The sequence below is a fragment of the Polyodon spathula genome, chromosome 7, assembly GCF_017654505.1.
Source record: "Polyodon spathula isolate WHYD16114869_AA chromosome 7, ASM1765450v1, whole genome shotgun sequence".
Lineage (NCBI taxonomy): Eukaryota > Metazoa > Chordata > Actinopteri > Acipenseriformes > Polyodontidae > Polyodon > Polyodon spathula.
Genome location: NC_054540.1, coordinates 39,279,344 through 39,297,129, shown reverse-complemented (window position 1 = coordinate 39,297,129; position 17,786 = coordinate 39,279,344). Strand labels below are relative to the sequence as shown.

Below are 17,786 nucleotides of genomic sequence, written 5' to 3'. Positions count from 1 at the left end.
CCCTCTTTGGGCTGTGGACGCCTGACTCCTCCCTCTTGAGCTGTGGACGTTCGGGCTCCCCCCACTCAGGTGCAGGACATTCGGGCTCCTCCCACTCAGGCATAGGACGTTTGGGCTCCTCCCACTCAGACGTAGGATGACCGGGACCCTCCTCCTCCTCCTCCTCCTCCTCCTCCTCCTCCTCATAACTGCGAAAAGGACAGGAGGCAAAGTAATGCTTACCCTCGCAGAGGGGGCACAAAGGTAATGGCAACCAGTTAGGTCCTGGCTTCCTAGCCCTTTTGCGGAACCACTCCTCTGTGTCTTCCCCCCATCCCATCTTTTGGGATAATACCTAAAGAGCCACATGAACAGAGCAGTGCACGGTGGTGTGACAGGTTTTGCCACAGGCAAAACAGCACAGCTCTGCTTCCTCCTTTCCCCCTTTGCTCTGCTGTTGCTGCTTCTTCTGGCGGCTTTTTCCCATTTTTTTTTTTTTTAAAAACAAGCAGTCCAGTGGTTTTATACTCACCCGCAGTACTGTTTCTGGCCTGTGTCTTGAAGGCGCTGTTATCCCGGTTTTGACACCACGTGTCACAAAGACGGCTGTAGTGGGTGACGTCAGACCAGAAATGAATACACAGCACTACGAGTAAAATAATGAATGAATGTGCTGCTGCGTGGTTTATTATTACCAGAAAACAAAACAGTTAAAAACACTGACACCAAAACAGGACACGGCACTTGCAGCCAAAATAAATAGACAAAGAAAACTAGTAGACACCAACAAAACAGGATGGACGAATGCTACATAAAACAAGTGGGGGAAGCTATAAAAAAGGCTAACAAGATGCTCAGATACATTGTGAAAAGTGTTGAATTTAAATCAAGCGAAGTAATGTTAAAACTGTACAATGCACTAGTAAGACCTCATCCTGAATATTGTGTGCAGTTCTGGTCAACTCGCTATAAAAAGGATATTGCTGCTCTAGAAAGAGTGCAAAGAAGAGCGACCAGAATTATTCCGGGCTTAAAAGGCATGTCATATGCAGACAGGCTAAAAGAATTGAATCTGTTCAGTCTTGAACAAAGAAGACTACGTGACGACCTAATTCAAGCATTCAAAATTCTAAAAGGTATTGACAGTGTCGACCCAATGGATTTTTTCAGCCTGAAAAAAGAAACAAGGACCAGGGGTCACAAACAGAGATTATACAAAGGGGCATTCAGAACAGAAAATAGGAGGCACTTTTTTACACAGAGAATTGTGAGGGTCTGGAATCAACTCCCCAGTAATGTTGTTGAAGCTGACACCCTGGGATCCTTCAAGAAGCTGCTTGATGAGATTTTGGGATCAAGCTACTAACAACCAAATTAGCAAGATGGGCCAAATGGCCTCCTCTCGTTGGTAAACTTTCTTATGTTCTTATGTTTTTAAGTACAGTGCTGGTCCTTCCAGCACTCTTAGCAATTGATATACAGTGGCTGTCAAAAGTATTCACCCCCTTTGGACTTTTCCACATGCTATTGTGTTACAACATGGAATCAAAATGGATTTAATTAGGAGTTTTTGCCACTGATCAACACAAAAAAAATCCATAAAGTCAAAGTGAAAAGTAAAATCTACAAATTGTTCTAAATTAATTACAATTACAATAAAACAGAAAATAATTGATTGCATAAGTATTCGCCCCCTTTGCTATGACACACCTAAATAAGCTCTGGTGCAACCAATTGTCTTTAGAAGTCGCATAATTAGTTGAATAGAGTCCACCTGTGTCCAATTAAGGTGTTTCACATGATTTCAGGTCAAATATTCCTGTCTCTGGGAGGTCCTGCAGTTGGTTAATACATTTCCTAAAAAGAACTACATCATGAAGACGAAGGAACATTCAAAGCAAATCTGGAATAAGATTCTTCAACAGCACCAATCAGTTGTAGGAACATTTGTAAGAACATTTCCAAGGCATTGAATATTCCCCAGAGCACAGTAAAGTCTATTATTAAGAAATGGAGAGAATATGGCACAACCGTGAATCTGTCTAGAACAGGCCGTCCTCAAAAACGGAGTATTCAGGCGAGAAGGGCACTAGTTAGGGAGGCCACCAAGAGGCCTATGGCAACTCTAAAGGAGTTACAGTCTCCAATGGCTGAGCTAGGAGACACTGCATATGGCAACAATAGCCTGGGTGGTTCACAAAACTGGCCTTTATGGGAGCGTTCCAAAAAGAAAGCCATTTTTGAAAAAAACTCACATCAAATCTCAGCTAGAGTTTGCCAGAAGGCAAATAGAGTGTTTTGGCCTCAACGCTAAGACTATGTTTGGCGCAAGCCTAACACCGCACATCATCCTGAGAACACCATCCCTACTGTGAAGCATGGTGGTGGCAGCATCATGCCACGGGGATATTTCTCTGCATCAGGGCCAGGAAAGCTTGTGAAGATAGAGGGCAAAATGGATGCAGCAAAGTACAGTGAAATCCTGGAGGAAAACCTGCTGAAGTCTGCAAGAGATCTGGGACTTGGGAGAAGATTCATCTTCCAGCAGGACAAAGACCCAAAACATACAGCCAAAGCCACACTGGAGTGGCTTAAAAACAAAAAGGTCTCAAGGGGGTGAATACTTATGCAATCATTTATTTTCTGTTTTGTATTTGTATTTAATTTAGAACAATTTGTAGATTTTATTTTTCACTTTGACATTATGGACTTATTTTGTGTTGATCAGTGGCAAAAACTCCTAAATAAATCCATTTTGACTTCATACCTTCAAAATGGATGCTGATTTTCCTACGTCAAACAGTGTAAGATTAATATCGTCTCAAACAGGCAAGTCACCAGATCATGACCATCGGCAAGGCACCAGTCTTGGAAAACTTTCCATTTATATGAGTACTGGGCTCTAGTGCTCGGCGCCCTAGCAGACTGTAGTGTTTCTACTACTGCATCTGGCAAACCTCGATTGAATAGACGGCTCTGTTCAATGGCCAGACCCAGAGTTGGAGCTCTGCTGGGTTTGGGTGCCATAATAGCCCCTCCGCTTGGCTCAGGAAGTCCTTGTGCAGCTGGAGCTGCCATGGCTGATTCGACAACATGCCAGAGAGGAGAGCTAAACCAGGGGCGTCTTTGGCATCTGGGTGCAACCAGCAGAACCTGTGCTCTCTCCACCCTGATCCTCTCTACTGTCAGGGGTATTAATGGTAGCGGAGGGAACGCATACAAGAGCCCCTGTGGCCAGGGGTGAGCTAGTGCATCTACTCATAGGGGATCCCCGTCTCTCTCCATGGAGAACCATAGGGGGCAATGAGTGGACTCGGCTGTGGCAAACAGGTCGACTTGTGCTGGTCGAAACCTCTCCCAAATCGGTTTCGCCACTTGAGGATGCAGCCTCCACTCTGATCTGTCTGGAGCTCCTCTGGACAGGAGGTCTGCTGCCTTGTTGTCCACACCAGGGAGGTGAACTGCTCTGATGGAACGCAAGTTTCTGTGCGTCCAGGACACAGTCTGTGCGCTGCGTGGTGAAGGCCCGGTGAGCGCAGGCCACCTTGTTGATATATGTAGGCTACCACTGTGGTGTTACCACTTTAGACCAGCACATGTTTTTGCGCTAATTGCTGTTAAAAATGTGATAACGTCAGGCTCACTGCTTGCAGCTCTTGCGCATTTATGTGTGCTTGCTGCCAATGTCCCTTCCACTGACCTCTTATTCCTCTCCCATTCCAGACTGCTCTCCAGCCCAGAGATGGAGGCATCTGTAGTGATCACTTCCCTTCTGTGAGGGGATCCGAGGGGAGATCCGAGGCGCAGATTGCCGGGACGGAGCCACTGCTTCAGTGTCTTCCGGCATTGTCTGCACACTCGCACCAGCTGGTACCGATCTCGGACCGGGTGCACCTTGAGCGTTTTCACCTAGGCTTGAGGCGGGCGCATTCTCAGCAGCCCTAGTGGAAGGATCCTCGAGGCGGTTGCCATCAGCCCCAACAACCTTTGATATAGTTTGACCTGTAGGAGAGCTTCCTCTCTGAATAGGGAGAGTGTGGTCTCCAACGACCGAATCCTGTCTTCCGACAGTGAGGCAAGCATGCTCACAGAGTTCAGGAACAGTGTGGACTGAGATGGTACAAAGTTGCTCTTCTGTTGATGTATTGAGAGCAAGGCTTTGACGGGCAGGTTGGGTCCTTATCCCCCTTGGTGAAAGTGGAACCTTGCACCAGCACCGTGACCGTGTCACCGATACTAGGGAATGCACCTAGGCCTGCTTCTTGGGCTCCTGCAGTGTGCAGCAGAGACTCTGCTGTTCTGGAGGCTGAGGGTGCAGACGCTGGGTTGCCCCAGGAGGAGCACACCAAATCCAGGAAGTCCTGGTATAAGAGGAGGGCATGCTGTAAGTGCCCTCTCTGCTGGAGGAAGCGGTTCCCCTTTCCTCCCTGTTCCGTCGGCCATGGAACATCCGTGGCTGCAGCTGCCCTCTGCATTATTGCCCGGAACTCCTCCCTCTGGGACATGTGTGGCAAGGGCGGCAGGGTGCTCTCCACTATGGCCTGCCCGAAGGAGGTGGCTGGGTCCAACACGTCCAACCTGGATGCCGTGAAGGACAGCTCGTCTGGGCTAGGTTTTCTAGGCAAAGGGGACAGGGAACGAGACCTTGGGGGCTGGGGCTGCCCGGTGGTGGGGGCAGCCTGCCCTGAGATTTTAATAGGGTCTCCAGCATTGTTTGCCGAGCCCTTACAGTCTCTGCCAGCTCCACGAAGCGCTGCTCGGCCGAGCTTAGGCACTATCGAGGCAACTGCAATGGCGAATGTCTGCTCCTGTGTGGGGAAGGGGAGCGGTGCCTGCGTGGCGAACTCTTTTCCCCTGGTTAGCGTCCCCTTGAGTGGTACCGCCTCACATCAGTGCCTAGCCGATCGGCACAGAGGTCAATGCCATTGTGTAGCGCGGTCGGTGTCGAGCTGTAGACGGCCTCGAGGCTATTCCCCAGTGCCGAATAAATCGGTCCCGGGATCGGTGTCGCAGTCGGTGCTGAGAGGTTGGTGCCGAGTCAATCGGCACCGAGGTCAATGCCGACGTGTAGCGCGGTCGGTGCCGGGCAGTAAACGGCGTCGAAGAGGTTCACCGGTGCCGAATCAATAGGTGCCGGAACAGTGCCAAGAAATACGCTGTCAATGCCGAGACAGAGTGGACCTGTTCCAAGGTCGGTGCCAATGGTAGGTACAGTTGGGGCCAAGCTGTAGGCGGTGCCAAAGATGTTTACATCGGTGCTGAGTTAATCGGGACTGGGTAGGCGCTGTTTTTTCAACCTCACGATTGGCGGGGAAAACCACGGTCAACGGCAGTGTATGCAGCCGATTCAATCGGTGTGGTTGCCGAGGGGAAGCGCAGTCGCGCTAGGAAAACCCGAGGATTGAAGGGGGTGCTAGGCCCGAGCCTTTTTTTTTTTTTTTTTTTTGGTTGCTGTGACCAATTAATTTTGTGTAGAGGACAATGCCGCAAGCCCGCGGAGTCTCCTTACAGTACCACAACAGCTCTCCACACGGTGTATCAACTACACGAGGCATGTTGTGAAAAGAGCAATGTCCGCTCGCTAATCTCTTCAGAGGGTTTGAAACCAGCTCTAGTCAGAAAACGACCTGAGAATAAAGCAAGGGCGCTCTTTTTGACATGCTTGAAGCACGATTTTACCCTGAATTATTCCTTAATTTGCAGATAAATCCAACAAATTGGCCAAATTCGATCCATAAAAAAGCAAAAGCAATGTACGACCTGTCTAAGAGAGATGAGAGAGAAAACGGCGATGTGCTACTGTGAGGACGTCCCTCTTCAACAGGAGGTGGGAGGGAATTCCCCCTCACAGCAGAGCCCTGATAGGACAGCTTTTGTATGTTTGCTCAGACAGTGACAGGCAGAGAGGCTCTTCCCATTCGGTAATGGTTGTCATTCAAATTGAAAGGGAACCGGCGATTTCATAGCCTTAGAAATTGCTTTAATTCAGTGGTAACCCCACTGTAACTAATATGTAATTTTAATCAAGATCTGACATTTAATCTACTATTATCTATGGTAACTCAATATTTAACTAACATGTTTTTAACCCGGATAGCCTTCTGGCCCTGTTGTGGTATGAGATACGAAACTGTACTGTCTGAGGTGTAGCTGAAGTATAGCTGAGCATTAATGAAAACCAGCTACACATCGGTCAGACCATCCAGCTCAGCTATACCTGAGGAAAGGAAGTGGAAATGATCCAGTGCATTGCAAAACAGCATATGTCCCAACACTAACCAAATAGTACTGACAGCATATTTCAGAATTAACAAATGAAAACAAAATACATATTTTATTAATTATTATTAATAAGCTTCAAAATAATAAAACACACAATAATTCCAATGCAGTTCACACAAAGAACAGGTACTAAACAGCCAGTGTTCATATTCCCTGCACATGAAATACAAAGTTCCAAATACAAAACTACAGCTCAGTCCATAAAAAAATGTAATGATAAAAAAAAAAGCATTTAACAAAAGTCCTTGACAAGTCCTGTTGTGCTGCAATAAATAATAGCTGCTTCTACTACACTAGAGCATTATTCTCAGTTCACAGGGAATCTAGATAAAAATGTGTCAAAAGGAACCTTAATTGTTCATCACAATTTTAAACAACAGTCTCATTCTTGTTATCATTATACATAGCCATCTGGCTCCATATGTAGCAGCAGTGATTTGTTTTCTCATTTTTCACAAAGTAATGCTAATAAGTAACTTTTGTGTAATTCCAGTGGTCAGAAATAAACTTAGCCATGTGTAATTAATCAATTTTATAGTGTTATCGCTTTACTTATCTGTCTGGCTTCCTGTCTGCTGTTTTTTGAATGGTCTCTCTGCTTTAGGTTTGTAGATACTTGTTTTTACTAACAAGTTTTCATGAGCAGGAAGGATATTAATAAGCAGACATTGTTTATTTTGCCGATAAGCTGGTTCGCTTTTACCGAATGAAAACTCTACGAGATGCACTGGCCTTTGTCTGCCCTTGGTTAATCCTTTGGTAATGGAACTGTGTAACATAATGTAGGCTTTCAAACCTCATTTATTAAAATGTATTTATTTAAAATGTGCTACTTGAGGTAGGCATTTAAGAGCCCCATGGATGTTGAAAATTATTTTGGGAGGAAAATGTTATACTCAAGAAAGACCAGGAGCAAAATCCTGAAATAGAATTGTTCAAATGGGTTATAGAAGTTGCTTATCAATTAGCCAGTAGGGCTTGTAGGGACACAAATGTATGTATGTGTGTGTGTGTGTGTGTATGTGTGTTTTATTTTATTTTTTTTAAATAATAATGTCTCTTTAAAAAACGAATTCCCTTTCCTCTCCTTGCCTCTGTCCTGCTGGCTCCTCTTCTTTGTCCATGCAGGACCACAACTTTCCTGGTCTTACTTAACCCTCTGCATATATATATATATATATATATATATATATATATATATATATATATATATATACTATATATATATAGTGTCACAATAGACCATATCCTACTTGCAACAACAGTTAAACTTTCCAGCTATGTTTTCCACTGATTGTTGTTCAGTAGTTTTAAACACACAACTCAATTTGACCTATACAACATTGTGTTTTGCCCAGTCAATTTGTGTGCATGTACAGTATACTCTATCTCTAAATGCATTTTAAATAACATGTATTATTAATTTGTTAATTTATGGACATTTTAGTACTACTATAAAATAAATAGTATTACTAAAAAAAAAAATAATAATAAATTAAGCCATCCAGACAGTTTGGTTGACCAAATCAACACATGAGTTGATTTGGTCAACCTGTATCCGATTGGGATAAGCTACAGCTGGATTTCACTTTTGTACCAAAAAATCCATCTGAATTGCACCAACCTCTTAATTTTAAGGGTAATAGTGAAATAACCGAGGATAGGTGGCTGATGCAATCCAGGGTAATTTTCTGGTGCTATCAAATGTTCTTAACTAATCAGTCTGTGGTATATTGCTGTTGGTATACTGTAAATTGGTCAGTCAACCCCAAAGGACAAGAATCTATAACATGGGAATTTTGCCAGTGATGGTCAAAAATGAAATATTTGCTATGGAAATGGTTTCACCTTCAATAGAACTACTACAATGCTCCCCCTTTATAATGCTGTAGTCGGGAGTCATAGTTAAGAGACCATGCTATTTGTGTTCCGCCTTATAACAAGACTACTAGTGTTAGTGTATAATGGCATTATGGGGCAAATGTGAGCCATAAATCTACCGCTTTATAACCTGTTCCGCAGTATAAAGGGCCACCTTGTAAAGGGGGAGCACTGTATATTGAGAGCAACGGTAGATTCTCGTGCCAAGTTATCAACAAAAACTGCCAGACTGTACAACAAGGATAGTTTATGTGTTTTCAAGGTATGGGCGCAGCAAAAGTAAATTAGCCAAAAGCACTTCAGCACTTCAGTTTTAATTTCTAGTTCCCAACACTGTTATGTGAAATGTAGAAAAAAAAGTCAATACCTTTGTGGCAGAGATTGAATGATTCTTGGTGTTATATCTCCCTCCCGATCTGTGAAGACGCTGTGAAAAGGGAACAGAGTACCCTGGACTAAATGGCATGACAGTGGAATCCAGCCATCTAGAAAAGGGGCGGAGCTACGGTACTCAAACTCAATGAGCCGGATGGGAAATGGCATAGTATCCACGGATTGAAGGAGCAGATGCGCTCATTAACCAAGGGGTCATGAGGGAGGGTATAAATAGGGGTCGTAGTAAAGCAATCTGTTCCTTTGTAAATGGTTAGAAAAGGCCTCAAAGGAGTCCCTGCATCATTGGAAACGTGAGTGTTGTGTTTGTCAGTCTGTCTAGTAAAACTGTCTGTCCCTTTTGTCTGTTTTTCTAAAGACTACTAACACGATCCAGAACTGTAGACGCAGGCCAGCACAAACCTGGACACCAGCACTTCCCTGTTTCACTGAGAACTTTTTTTTCATTATGGGCACTTGATTCACTGACTGTAGGAACTGTTTTTGTGTTTTGTGTTACGTGTGGGTGAGAAAAAGACTGGACTTTTGGTTTCTGGTCAAACCCAAGGATTACAAATGAAGTGATACACACCACTGTGTCACTTCATTCATTTATTGTTTACAGTTGTTTGCCATAAGGCTCAGGACATTGTAAATTACTCAATAAACACCCTTGCACCTGGATATCATTGTCTGTCTGCTTATTCCGCACTACATTGCATCACCTGTGTTCACTCACAACCTTGTCACACTTGGTTGTCAGAAGAGGGATGGACTACGGTCATTGTTGGCGCTGCTGGAGCAGTTGAACAGCAGACGGGAGACTGAGGAAAGACAGAGAGAGGAGGGGTACATGGCGCTGATTGAGACGGTGGGGCTGGCGAAACTGCCCACGGCATCAGCAAAACCCGTCATGGCAGCCCCGAAAGCGAGGACGCACAAAATGATAGCAGAGGATGACCCGGAAACATACTTGGTGGTGTTTGAGCAGCTGGCTACCATCGTGTCATTGCCCTGAGAGTTCTGTGCAAGTCAATTGGGACCCTGCTTGATCAGAGAAGCACAGGCAGCCTACCAGGCTATGGCTAATGACTATGCCGCTCAATACGACCTGGTGAAGCTAGCTTTTCTCCGCCGTCTTAACATCACAGAGGAAACCCACTGTGTGAGGCTCCGGGAGTACAAGAGGTCCCTGGATACACACCCCAGGGTGGTCGCGAAAAAACTATGTGACCACATGGTACGTTGGCTCAACCCTGCTTAGAAAACCAACCTACAGATGGGAGAGGCTATAGTAATTGAGTAGTTTTGCCATGTGGTCGGCACCTGGACCCAAGCGTGGATATGGCGCCACAACCCCAACACCCTGGACCAGGCAGTGAAACTTGCCGAGGACTTCGAGGAGTCCCTGGTATCAGCACAGACCAGTCTAGTCACCGCTCCAATACAGCGGAGCAACCAAGCACCATTTCCTCTCTCTGCTCCACCACCACCACCCGGACCGGGTCAACGACCTCCTAGTCCTCCGGCCCCAATGGGCAATCTTGCCTCCCCTCCATGGAGACCAATCCATACCAGCAACGGGACAGATATCTAACTAATGCTCCCTCCTTCCCCCCTACCTGTTTTAGATGCCATCAGCTGGGACATCAAGCCAAGTCATGCCCATCTGTGATGCAATGTGACGTGGCAGCATGCAATCTGGCATCAGAAGCGGGTAAGCGAAGGGAAAATGGTGGGGAGGGGCCTTGTATTGTCAAATTAATTTTTGGAAATGTGAAAACCCATGCATTAGTGGACACATGTTGTGGTCAGACCTTAGTTAGAACATCTCTCTTGGGCGGTGTGTTGTGGCAGTCACAAGGTCAGGTGGATATCTCCTGTATCCATGAGGACACAGCAACATAACCCAAAGTCAAAGTATGCCTATCGGTCGGACCGATAAAACTCCACCTATTAGTTGGGGTGGAAGAAAGGCTACCACACCCAGTATTTATGGGTCGAGACTAGCCAAACTATAAAGAATTGGTAAAATTATTAGCAGTCTCAACCGCACATGTAAATGTGGCAGAGAAACTAAAAACAAAAGGGAAATGATTGATAATATTTTTCCCTTTAAAACTGAAATGTTTTCACCGTGTTCCATCCAAGAAAAACAAATAAAGAGAGACAGATGAGGAAATGGGAGGGAGCATTAATGAGACAAGGCTGGGGTTTGGTGGGAGTTTGCTACAATGGTGGTAAACACCAGTCAAAGGATGTCGGAATGCAGTGTAACCGAGAGGGCGAGGTTACTGGGCCATCTAGGGCAAATGCTACTCCAACCTCTCTCAATATAACGGACATGTGACAAAATAATGACCCCACAGTAGTGCACACTTGGGGACAGGTCTGGTCCATTGAAGGCAAGGATGTTGAAGGTGCTGGGGCGCTAGTATTTCCACATTTTATTGTCAAGGGGCAATTACTGTATTGGGTAAAACTTGCCACAGGCACAGGACAGCCTGTAACACAATTATTGGTTCCCCCGTCTTGTTGGCTGGAGGTCATGAAGCTGGTGCATGATATCTCTTTTGCGGGGCTCAGAGCTGACAAGACAAGGGAGCGAACATTGGCTCGATTTTATTGGGTAGGCCTTCATAAAGATGTGTTGAAATATGTAGCCACATGCCCAGACTGTCAGCGAGTAGTGCCAGGGTGAGTGCACCCCGCCCCTTTGGTACCATTGCCGATTTTTTCCACTCCCTTTGAACACACGACAATGGACATAGTCTTCCCTTTGCTACTTTCTGACTCCAGATATATGCATATATTAGTGGTGGTAGATTATGCAACATGGTACCTGGAGGCAGTTCCATGAAGGTCCACTAGTACTGCTGCAATAGCCAAAGAATTAATGTAGAGTATGGAACTAACTTCCTTTCTAATACATTACAGCAAGTTTACAAAATACAAAAAATAAATCCTATCAGGACATCTGTTTATCATCCACAGATGGATGGTTTGGTGGAATGTTTTAATCAGACCTTGAAGCAGATGCTGAGACAATTTGTGAATCAAGAGTAAAAAACATTGGGCATTGCTTCTTCCCTACCTCCTTTTTGCAGTGAGAGGTGCTGCAGAGTTCAACAGTATTCTCCCCCTTTGAGCTCTTGTATGGCTGATAGCCTTGCAGTATCCTCGATCTGCTGAGGGTGGTGGGAGGAGCACAAAGGCATGTCCAAAAATGTAGTGCAGCACGTGCTCCGACTCAGAGATCACGCAGATTTCGTTGGTCTTTTTGTCCAGGACAATCTCAAATCGGCTCAGCACAGGCAACAGCAGCATTACAATCAAAATGCACAAATTCTAACCTTTCGACCAGGAGACAAAGTAATCTATCATTATCTCTCCCCCAAGTGTCACAGTGCGAGAGAGACCTTATCGGATCCCAGAAAGTTGACGAAGTGGTGTTCGCAAAGAAGTGTGGTCGATGCTCGTTCTGGGGGTGATTGAGCCTTCCAGGAGCGAGTGGTGCAGTCCATTTGTGATAGTGGACAAAAAGGATGGCACCAACCGCTTCTGCATTGATTTCCCTAAGGTGAACGCTATTCTCAAGTTCGATGCATACCCTATGCCTCTGGTCGACGAGCTTCTAGATAGACTGGGGACTGCAAGGTTTATTTCCACTATGGACCTGACGAAGGGATACAGGCTGATCCCATTAACCTATAGCTCTAGAGAGAACCACATTTTCAACACCAGAGGGGCTGTTTTATTTCTCAACCATGTTGCTTGGGCTTCTTTGTGCGCTCACTGCCTTTCAGAGACTGATGGACCAGGTCTTACACACACATTGTGAATATGCGGCAGCATATATCTGTGATGTTGTTATTTACAGCTCCTCCTGGCGAGAGCATTTGGCTAGGATCTTGGGCGTCCTTCAGTCTCTAAGGGTAGCCTGGCTGATGGTTAACTAGAGAAAATGTGCGTTTGCCAAAACAGAGACACAATATTTGGGATTTATAATGGGGAATGGTGAAAGGGTGAAACCTGATGTTACCTAGGTCCAGGCTTTGGTGGACGCGGCAATCCCCAAAACCAAAGCTCAGGTGAGGTCTCTGCTGGGGTTAGCCGGTTATTACAGAAGATTCATTCCCCAGTATGCCACAGTGTTCAATCCCTTAGTTGACCTCACCAGAAAGAGCACTCCAAATCTGATTAAATTGTCAGTAGAATGTCAGGGGGTGTTTGACACTGTTAAGCAGAGACTCTGCCAGGCCCCCACTCTCATCACTCTAAACTTCACTAAGAGATTCATCCTCCACACCGATGCGTCGGATGTCAGTTTGGGTGCAGTCTTGTCCCAAACGGTAGATGAAGTAGAACATCCCATCCTGTACATTAGTAAAAAAATGCTACTTAGGGAGCGGAACTACTCCGTGGTTGAAAAGGAGTGTTTGGGTATTAAATGGGCCACTTACTCTTTAAGATACTACCTGCTGGGACATTCATTTGATTGTGTCACTGACCTCAAGTGGTTAAGCACGATGAAGGATAGCAATGCCCGGATAACTCGGTGGTATCTGGCATTGTAGCCCTTCATGTACCACATGATACACCATGCATGGAAAGACCACCAAAATGCAGATTATTTTTCCCAGGAGGGGAGAGTACTGGGCAAGGTAGATTTAGCCGAGTGTTCCTTTGGCTTCACACTGTGCGGTGGGATGTGTGACAGAGATCGAATGATTCTTGGTGTTAGAGCTCCCTCCTGACCTGTGAGGGCGCTGTATAAATGAAACAAAGTACCCTGGACTAAATGGCATGACATTTTATTTCCTTGGGTAGGTGGAAGTCGGCCATCTAGAAAAGGGGTGGAGCTATGGTACTCAAACTCAATGACCCAGACAGGAAATGGTGTGGCATCCGCGGATTGGAGTCATGAGGGAGGGTATAAATAAGGGTCATAGTAATCTGTTCCTTTGAAAGTGGTTAAAAACAACCCAAATGAGACCCTGCATCATTGGAAATGTGAGTGTTGTGCTTGTTAGTTTGTCTCATTAAACTGTCTGTTTGTCTGTTTTTCTAAAGAAGACTCGTACTACTAACATGATCTGGAGCCGTAGCCGCCAGCCAGCACAAACTCGGACACCAGCACTTCCCTATTTTGCTGAGAACTGTCTTTTTCACCACAAACACTTACTTTACTCACTGTAGGAACTGTTTTTGTGTTTTGTGTTACGTGTGGGTGAGAAAGAGACTGGACTTTTAGTTTCAGGTCAAACCCGAAGATTACAAACCAAGTGATACACACTGCTGTATCACTTAATTCATTTATTGTTTATAGGTGTTTGCCATAAGGCTCAGGACATTGTAAATTACTCAATAAACACCCTTGCACCTGGATATCATTGTCTGTCTGCTTATTCCTCACTGCATTGTATCACCTGTGTTCACTCACCACTTTGTCACAACATGTCATACAGTAAGAGAAATAAGTCGCCAAAGGTAAAGATGTCCTTCTTTTTGTCCCCTTTTTTTGCAGACCCCAGGCACTTTTATTCATGCATATGTATATTACAAGACATCCCAATTTAAGGAGGCAGTATGGTCCAGTGGTTAAAGTCTAGGGTTTGTATCCAGGTCACCAGTTCAAATTCCACCTCTAACACTGATTGACCCTGAGCAAGTCATTTAACCTCCTTGTGCTCCATCCTGCGGATGAGATGTTAAATTAATGTCCTTACAGAAGATTTGTTTCAGACGGTATTTTCAGAAACGAACATGTCTTTTGCCACAATTATTATGTTTTCCATGTGTACCAAATCCAAAGGTGGGCTCCAGTGTTTATCATTTTAAGGTAATTTGGTAATGTGAGCACCAGTTTTAAATAGGACAATCTTCTAATAGTAATCACATTTCATAATGCTAAACAACAAACTGAAGATCAAAATTGTATAAAGATGGCACTCCATTAAAAAAAAGGTAAAACTGCAGTCCAGTAGAGAAATGTCAGCAGAATTATGTCTTTTGCTCTGCTGTATTCGCATTCAGATAGGGCTGTCTTCCTAAAAGTGTTCTTTTTTTCCCCTGTAAAAACAAACAAGTGAAGAAAGGCTCTCCTCCTGAGATCTCCCGGACTAACAGCTTCATGGACGACATGGACTTCATAGGGGAAGACTCTCCACTGCAGGTCGTGACAAATGCCTCACAGTAGGTAGCACCCACATGAGTATTACTTTTAGCTTGCTTGAGTTCCAGGTTAATATTCTCAGACCTTTGTTCTCAAATGTTATATAAAAATTTGAATTGCCAATGTGTATCAGCCTTACAAAACAAAAAATATTCTTCATTGGAAATGCCTATGTTTTGAAACTTTTACGTCAGGTACTGTACCAGCTTCTCCAAGCTAGGGCAAGTAACTTTTAATGGATGTAAATAACATTTTTCAGAATATTTTTCTACCCTTTTAGAAATGTTAGAATATTGCAGTGACTATATACATGGTGGTGTTATACACAAATCACGCGATATACCTGAGTGCAGTTTACAGTGTATTATAAGTCACTACCTACATGAATACTAACACGTTTCTCTTGCAAAAGATAATGTTCCAGTCAAACCTTTATTAACTAGTGTACATCTTATGCTTAATTGATGCATTAATATTATAGAATATATCAACACATTTTAAAGTATGATTGATCCTACTAAGTATTATTCTTACAAGGGGTATACATTATGCAATGCACGTTTTATAGAAAGGGATGCATTACAGAAGTCATGTTAAATGAAACTACTCAGTCATGTGTGCAATGCAAAGGGTGGATGTTTTATACTGAAAATTGCAGTATCTTGCCTCACTACTCCTTGATTAAACATAAGCTGGGATTTATCATCGACTGTTGACCTGCAACTGTTAAAACTGTTGTGAGAATATTACAGTCCATCTACTAACAGACATTTTACTAACAGACCTTGTGGCTTCATTAACAATATCTGTCTTGTTTTTTGGTGCTTGCCTTCCTGTTTGGTGTGTTTGATTGTTGCCCCTGTAAGAGAACTGTAAAGTGGCACTTAATCATTGGAAGGACTTTGTTCAGCACTCACATAGTTAAGTAATGCCTACAGGCACTATTAATAAGGTGAGCCTATTTGGGTAATGTTTTTCAGACTGTGTTGTTGGAAACATGAATGCTTCACTTTCATACATTGCCTCCATGGCTTTATGTGTTTTAAGCTAATGTTGTTTTTAGATGAGAAATGTTTCCTAATTTGAATAAACACAGCTGTGTTGATAGTTACATTAATATGATTCTGCCGTGTTGAGCAAAAAAACTGGTTTCCTATACAACAGTAAGTAACTGAGTTGGAAAGATTTTACTTCTTTCCAGTTTATCAGCTGTGTTGGTCTGCCATCTCTACACAGTGCAATATTAATAATAGGAACGTTCAACACAATTCATTTTTGGCATCTGTGAAACCCCCTACTTATTTTTTTTAAACAGCGTCAATAATCCATTTTTAAATTGATAATCTCACACAACCACACGTGTTCAGCTTTTCCTTGAATGCTATCATATTCAACTGTATTTGAAAGTGCAGCAGTTCTCATGTCTTTTCATTGTCTCCCTGTGTTCCATTACCCTCCCCATGTTTGTGTCTCAACCTAAAGATCTGTATTTGAAGTGGGTGGGGGGGTGCCTACAGAGCTCTTTCACATAACTTTGTTCGCAGACTTATACTGTCATGCAGAGTCCCAAATATATATATATATATATATATATATATATATATATATATATATATATATATATATATATATATATATACATTTTGTCTATTTTTGGAATTAACATCTCAAGTTATCTTGCCTAGGAAAAGGCTTAAAATATAGGCAAAGAGCTGAAGTTTGTTGTATACCCTACTGTTTGTGATGCTTTACCTAATATTACAACAGTAGATCGTCAGGATGTATTTTACTCAGTTCAATAAAAGATGGAGTGTTACTGAACAGTCTGAAGAGTTTAAAGCACAACAAGTTACTTTCCCTAGCTTCCTGCTTTGTTGTACGTATTCTTACAATATCTTGTTTAACATAATCACGATTGCTTTGGTATTTGTATTAACATATCCCTGGTCATAAATGAAAGCAGGCAATCAGGGAAGTTGTGTTTTAGTGAGTGGATGTTTCAGTATTACACCATTTGGAAAACAATATATGATACTCTTTTTAATTTTGGTTATGCTTCCTGGGCAGTAACAGAGTTTGAAGACTGATAACCTCCTTTTCTATTGCTGCATGTAGTAACTACATCATAGAACACAGGACAGGGGTGAGCAGCATTTAGGTAAGGACGCTTGCTGCATGTAGTAACTGCAGCATAGTAACACAGTGCAGGGGTAGCAGCCCTTAACGAAAACTGCTTGTGCAGCCGTCAAACTCTTGTGGGCCGCAGACCTCCCTAAGAAGTTGTTTTCATTAAAAAGGACTGCCTCTTTTGTTTGGTTTATTTTATCATATTTATTTATTAGCACCTTGCTTTATTCGTTTGTTCTTTGAAACATAACCAGAAAATAATGATTTTTAACAATTCTGTTTAATCGTGTTTTTAAATGATCAAGCTTTCTTGCATTGCGTAATTAGTAATCTCTGCAGGGTGGACTTATACATTATGTGGGAGATACAGATTGCTCATTTTGGTATCCTTGTGTTGTGGACCCATGACAGGTTGAAGCTGGTTTGAAGAGGGAGGAAACTTTAAAACCGGGTCTCCCTGTACTTGTTTGTCATATCGTCATTTATTAATACCGTCATCTGCACATACCACAAATAAGTGTTTTCCATATAAGATCCAACCACATCGAATAAGATTCCATTTAAATGCCTTTTTGCATTCTGAAATGATTCAGTAATCTTGCTGTATTCTTAACTGAAGCTTTTGTAAAGAAAGACAAATGCTTCTTTCTTACAGTCTGTCGACAATTCCTTTCATGGCAAAGCCCCTGGATTCGTACTCCACACAACAGTTGAATTCAGCAAGGTATTTATGGGTTTATCACTTATTTTGTTTGCATGTTTCTTTTATTTTTTAAGTCGGAGGGATATTATATAGTTATAGAACCCTGAACATCTGTGACGAGGGAATATTGTCAGTAGACAAGAACAGGCTAAGTCTGTCATTATAGCCCATCCACAGATGCTCACAAGCAGTTTTATATAGCCTATCACATTCCAAATAGTGCCCTATTATGTTTGTTTATGTTTTGAAGGGAATTTTACAAGGAGG

At 43.3% G+C, this 17,786-nt stretch overlaps 1 protein-coding gene across 1 annotated transcript in view; it reads left to right on the top strand.

Annotated features, from left to right (window-relative positions):
- Positions 1-17,786, top strand: part of kcnq1.2 (potassium voltage-gated channel, KQT-like subfamily, member 1.2) — a 514,204-nt gene that overhangs the window by 151,612 nt on the left and 344,806 nt on the right. The window contains exons 12-15 of the mRNA XM_041255488.1: positions 2,839-2,867; positions 4,326-4,343; positions 14,604-14,709; positions 17,472-17,540. Of these exons, the coding sequence (XP_041111422.1) occupies positions 2,839-2,867; positions 4,326-4,343; positions 14,604-14,709; positions 17,472-17,540 (222 nt within the window). The remainder of the gene's footprint in view (positions 1-2,838; positions 2,868-4,325; positions 4,344-14,603; positions 14,710-17,471; positions 17,541-17,786) is intronic.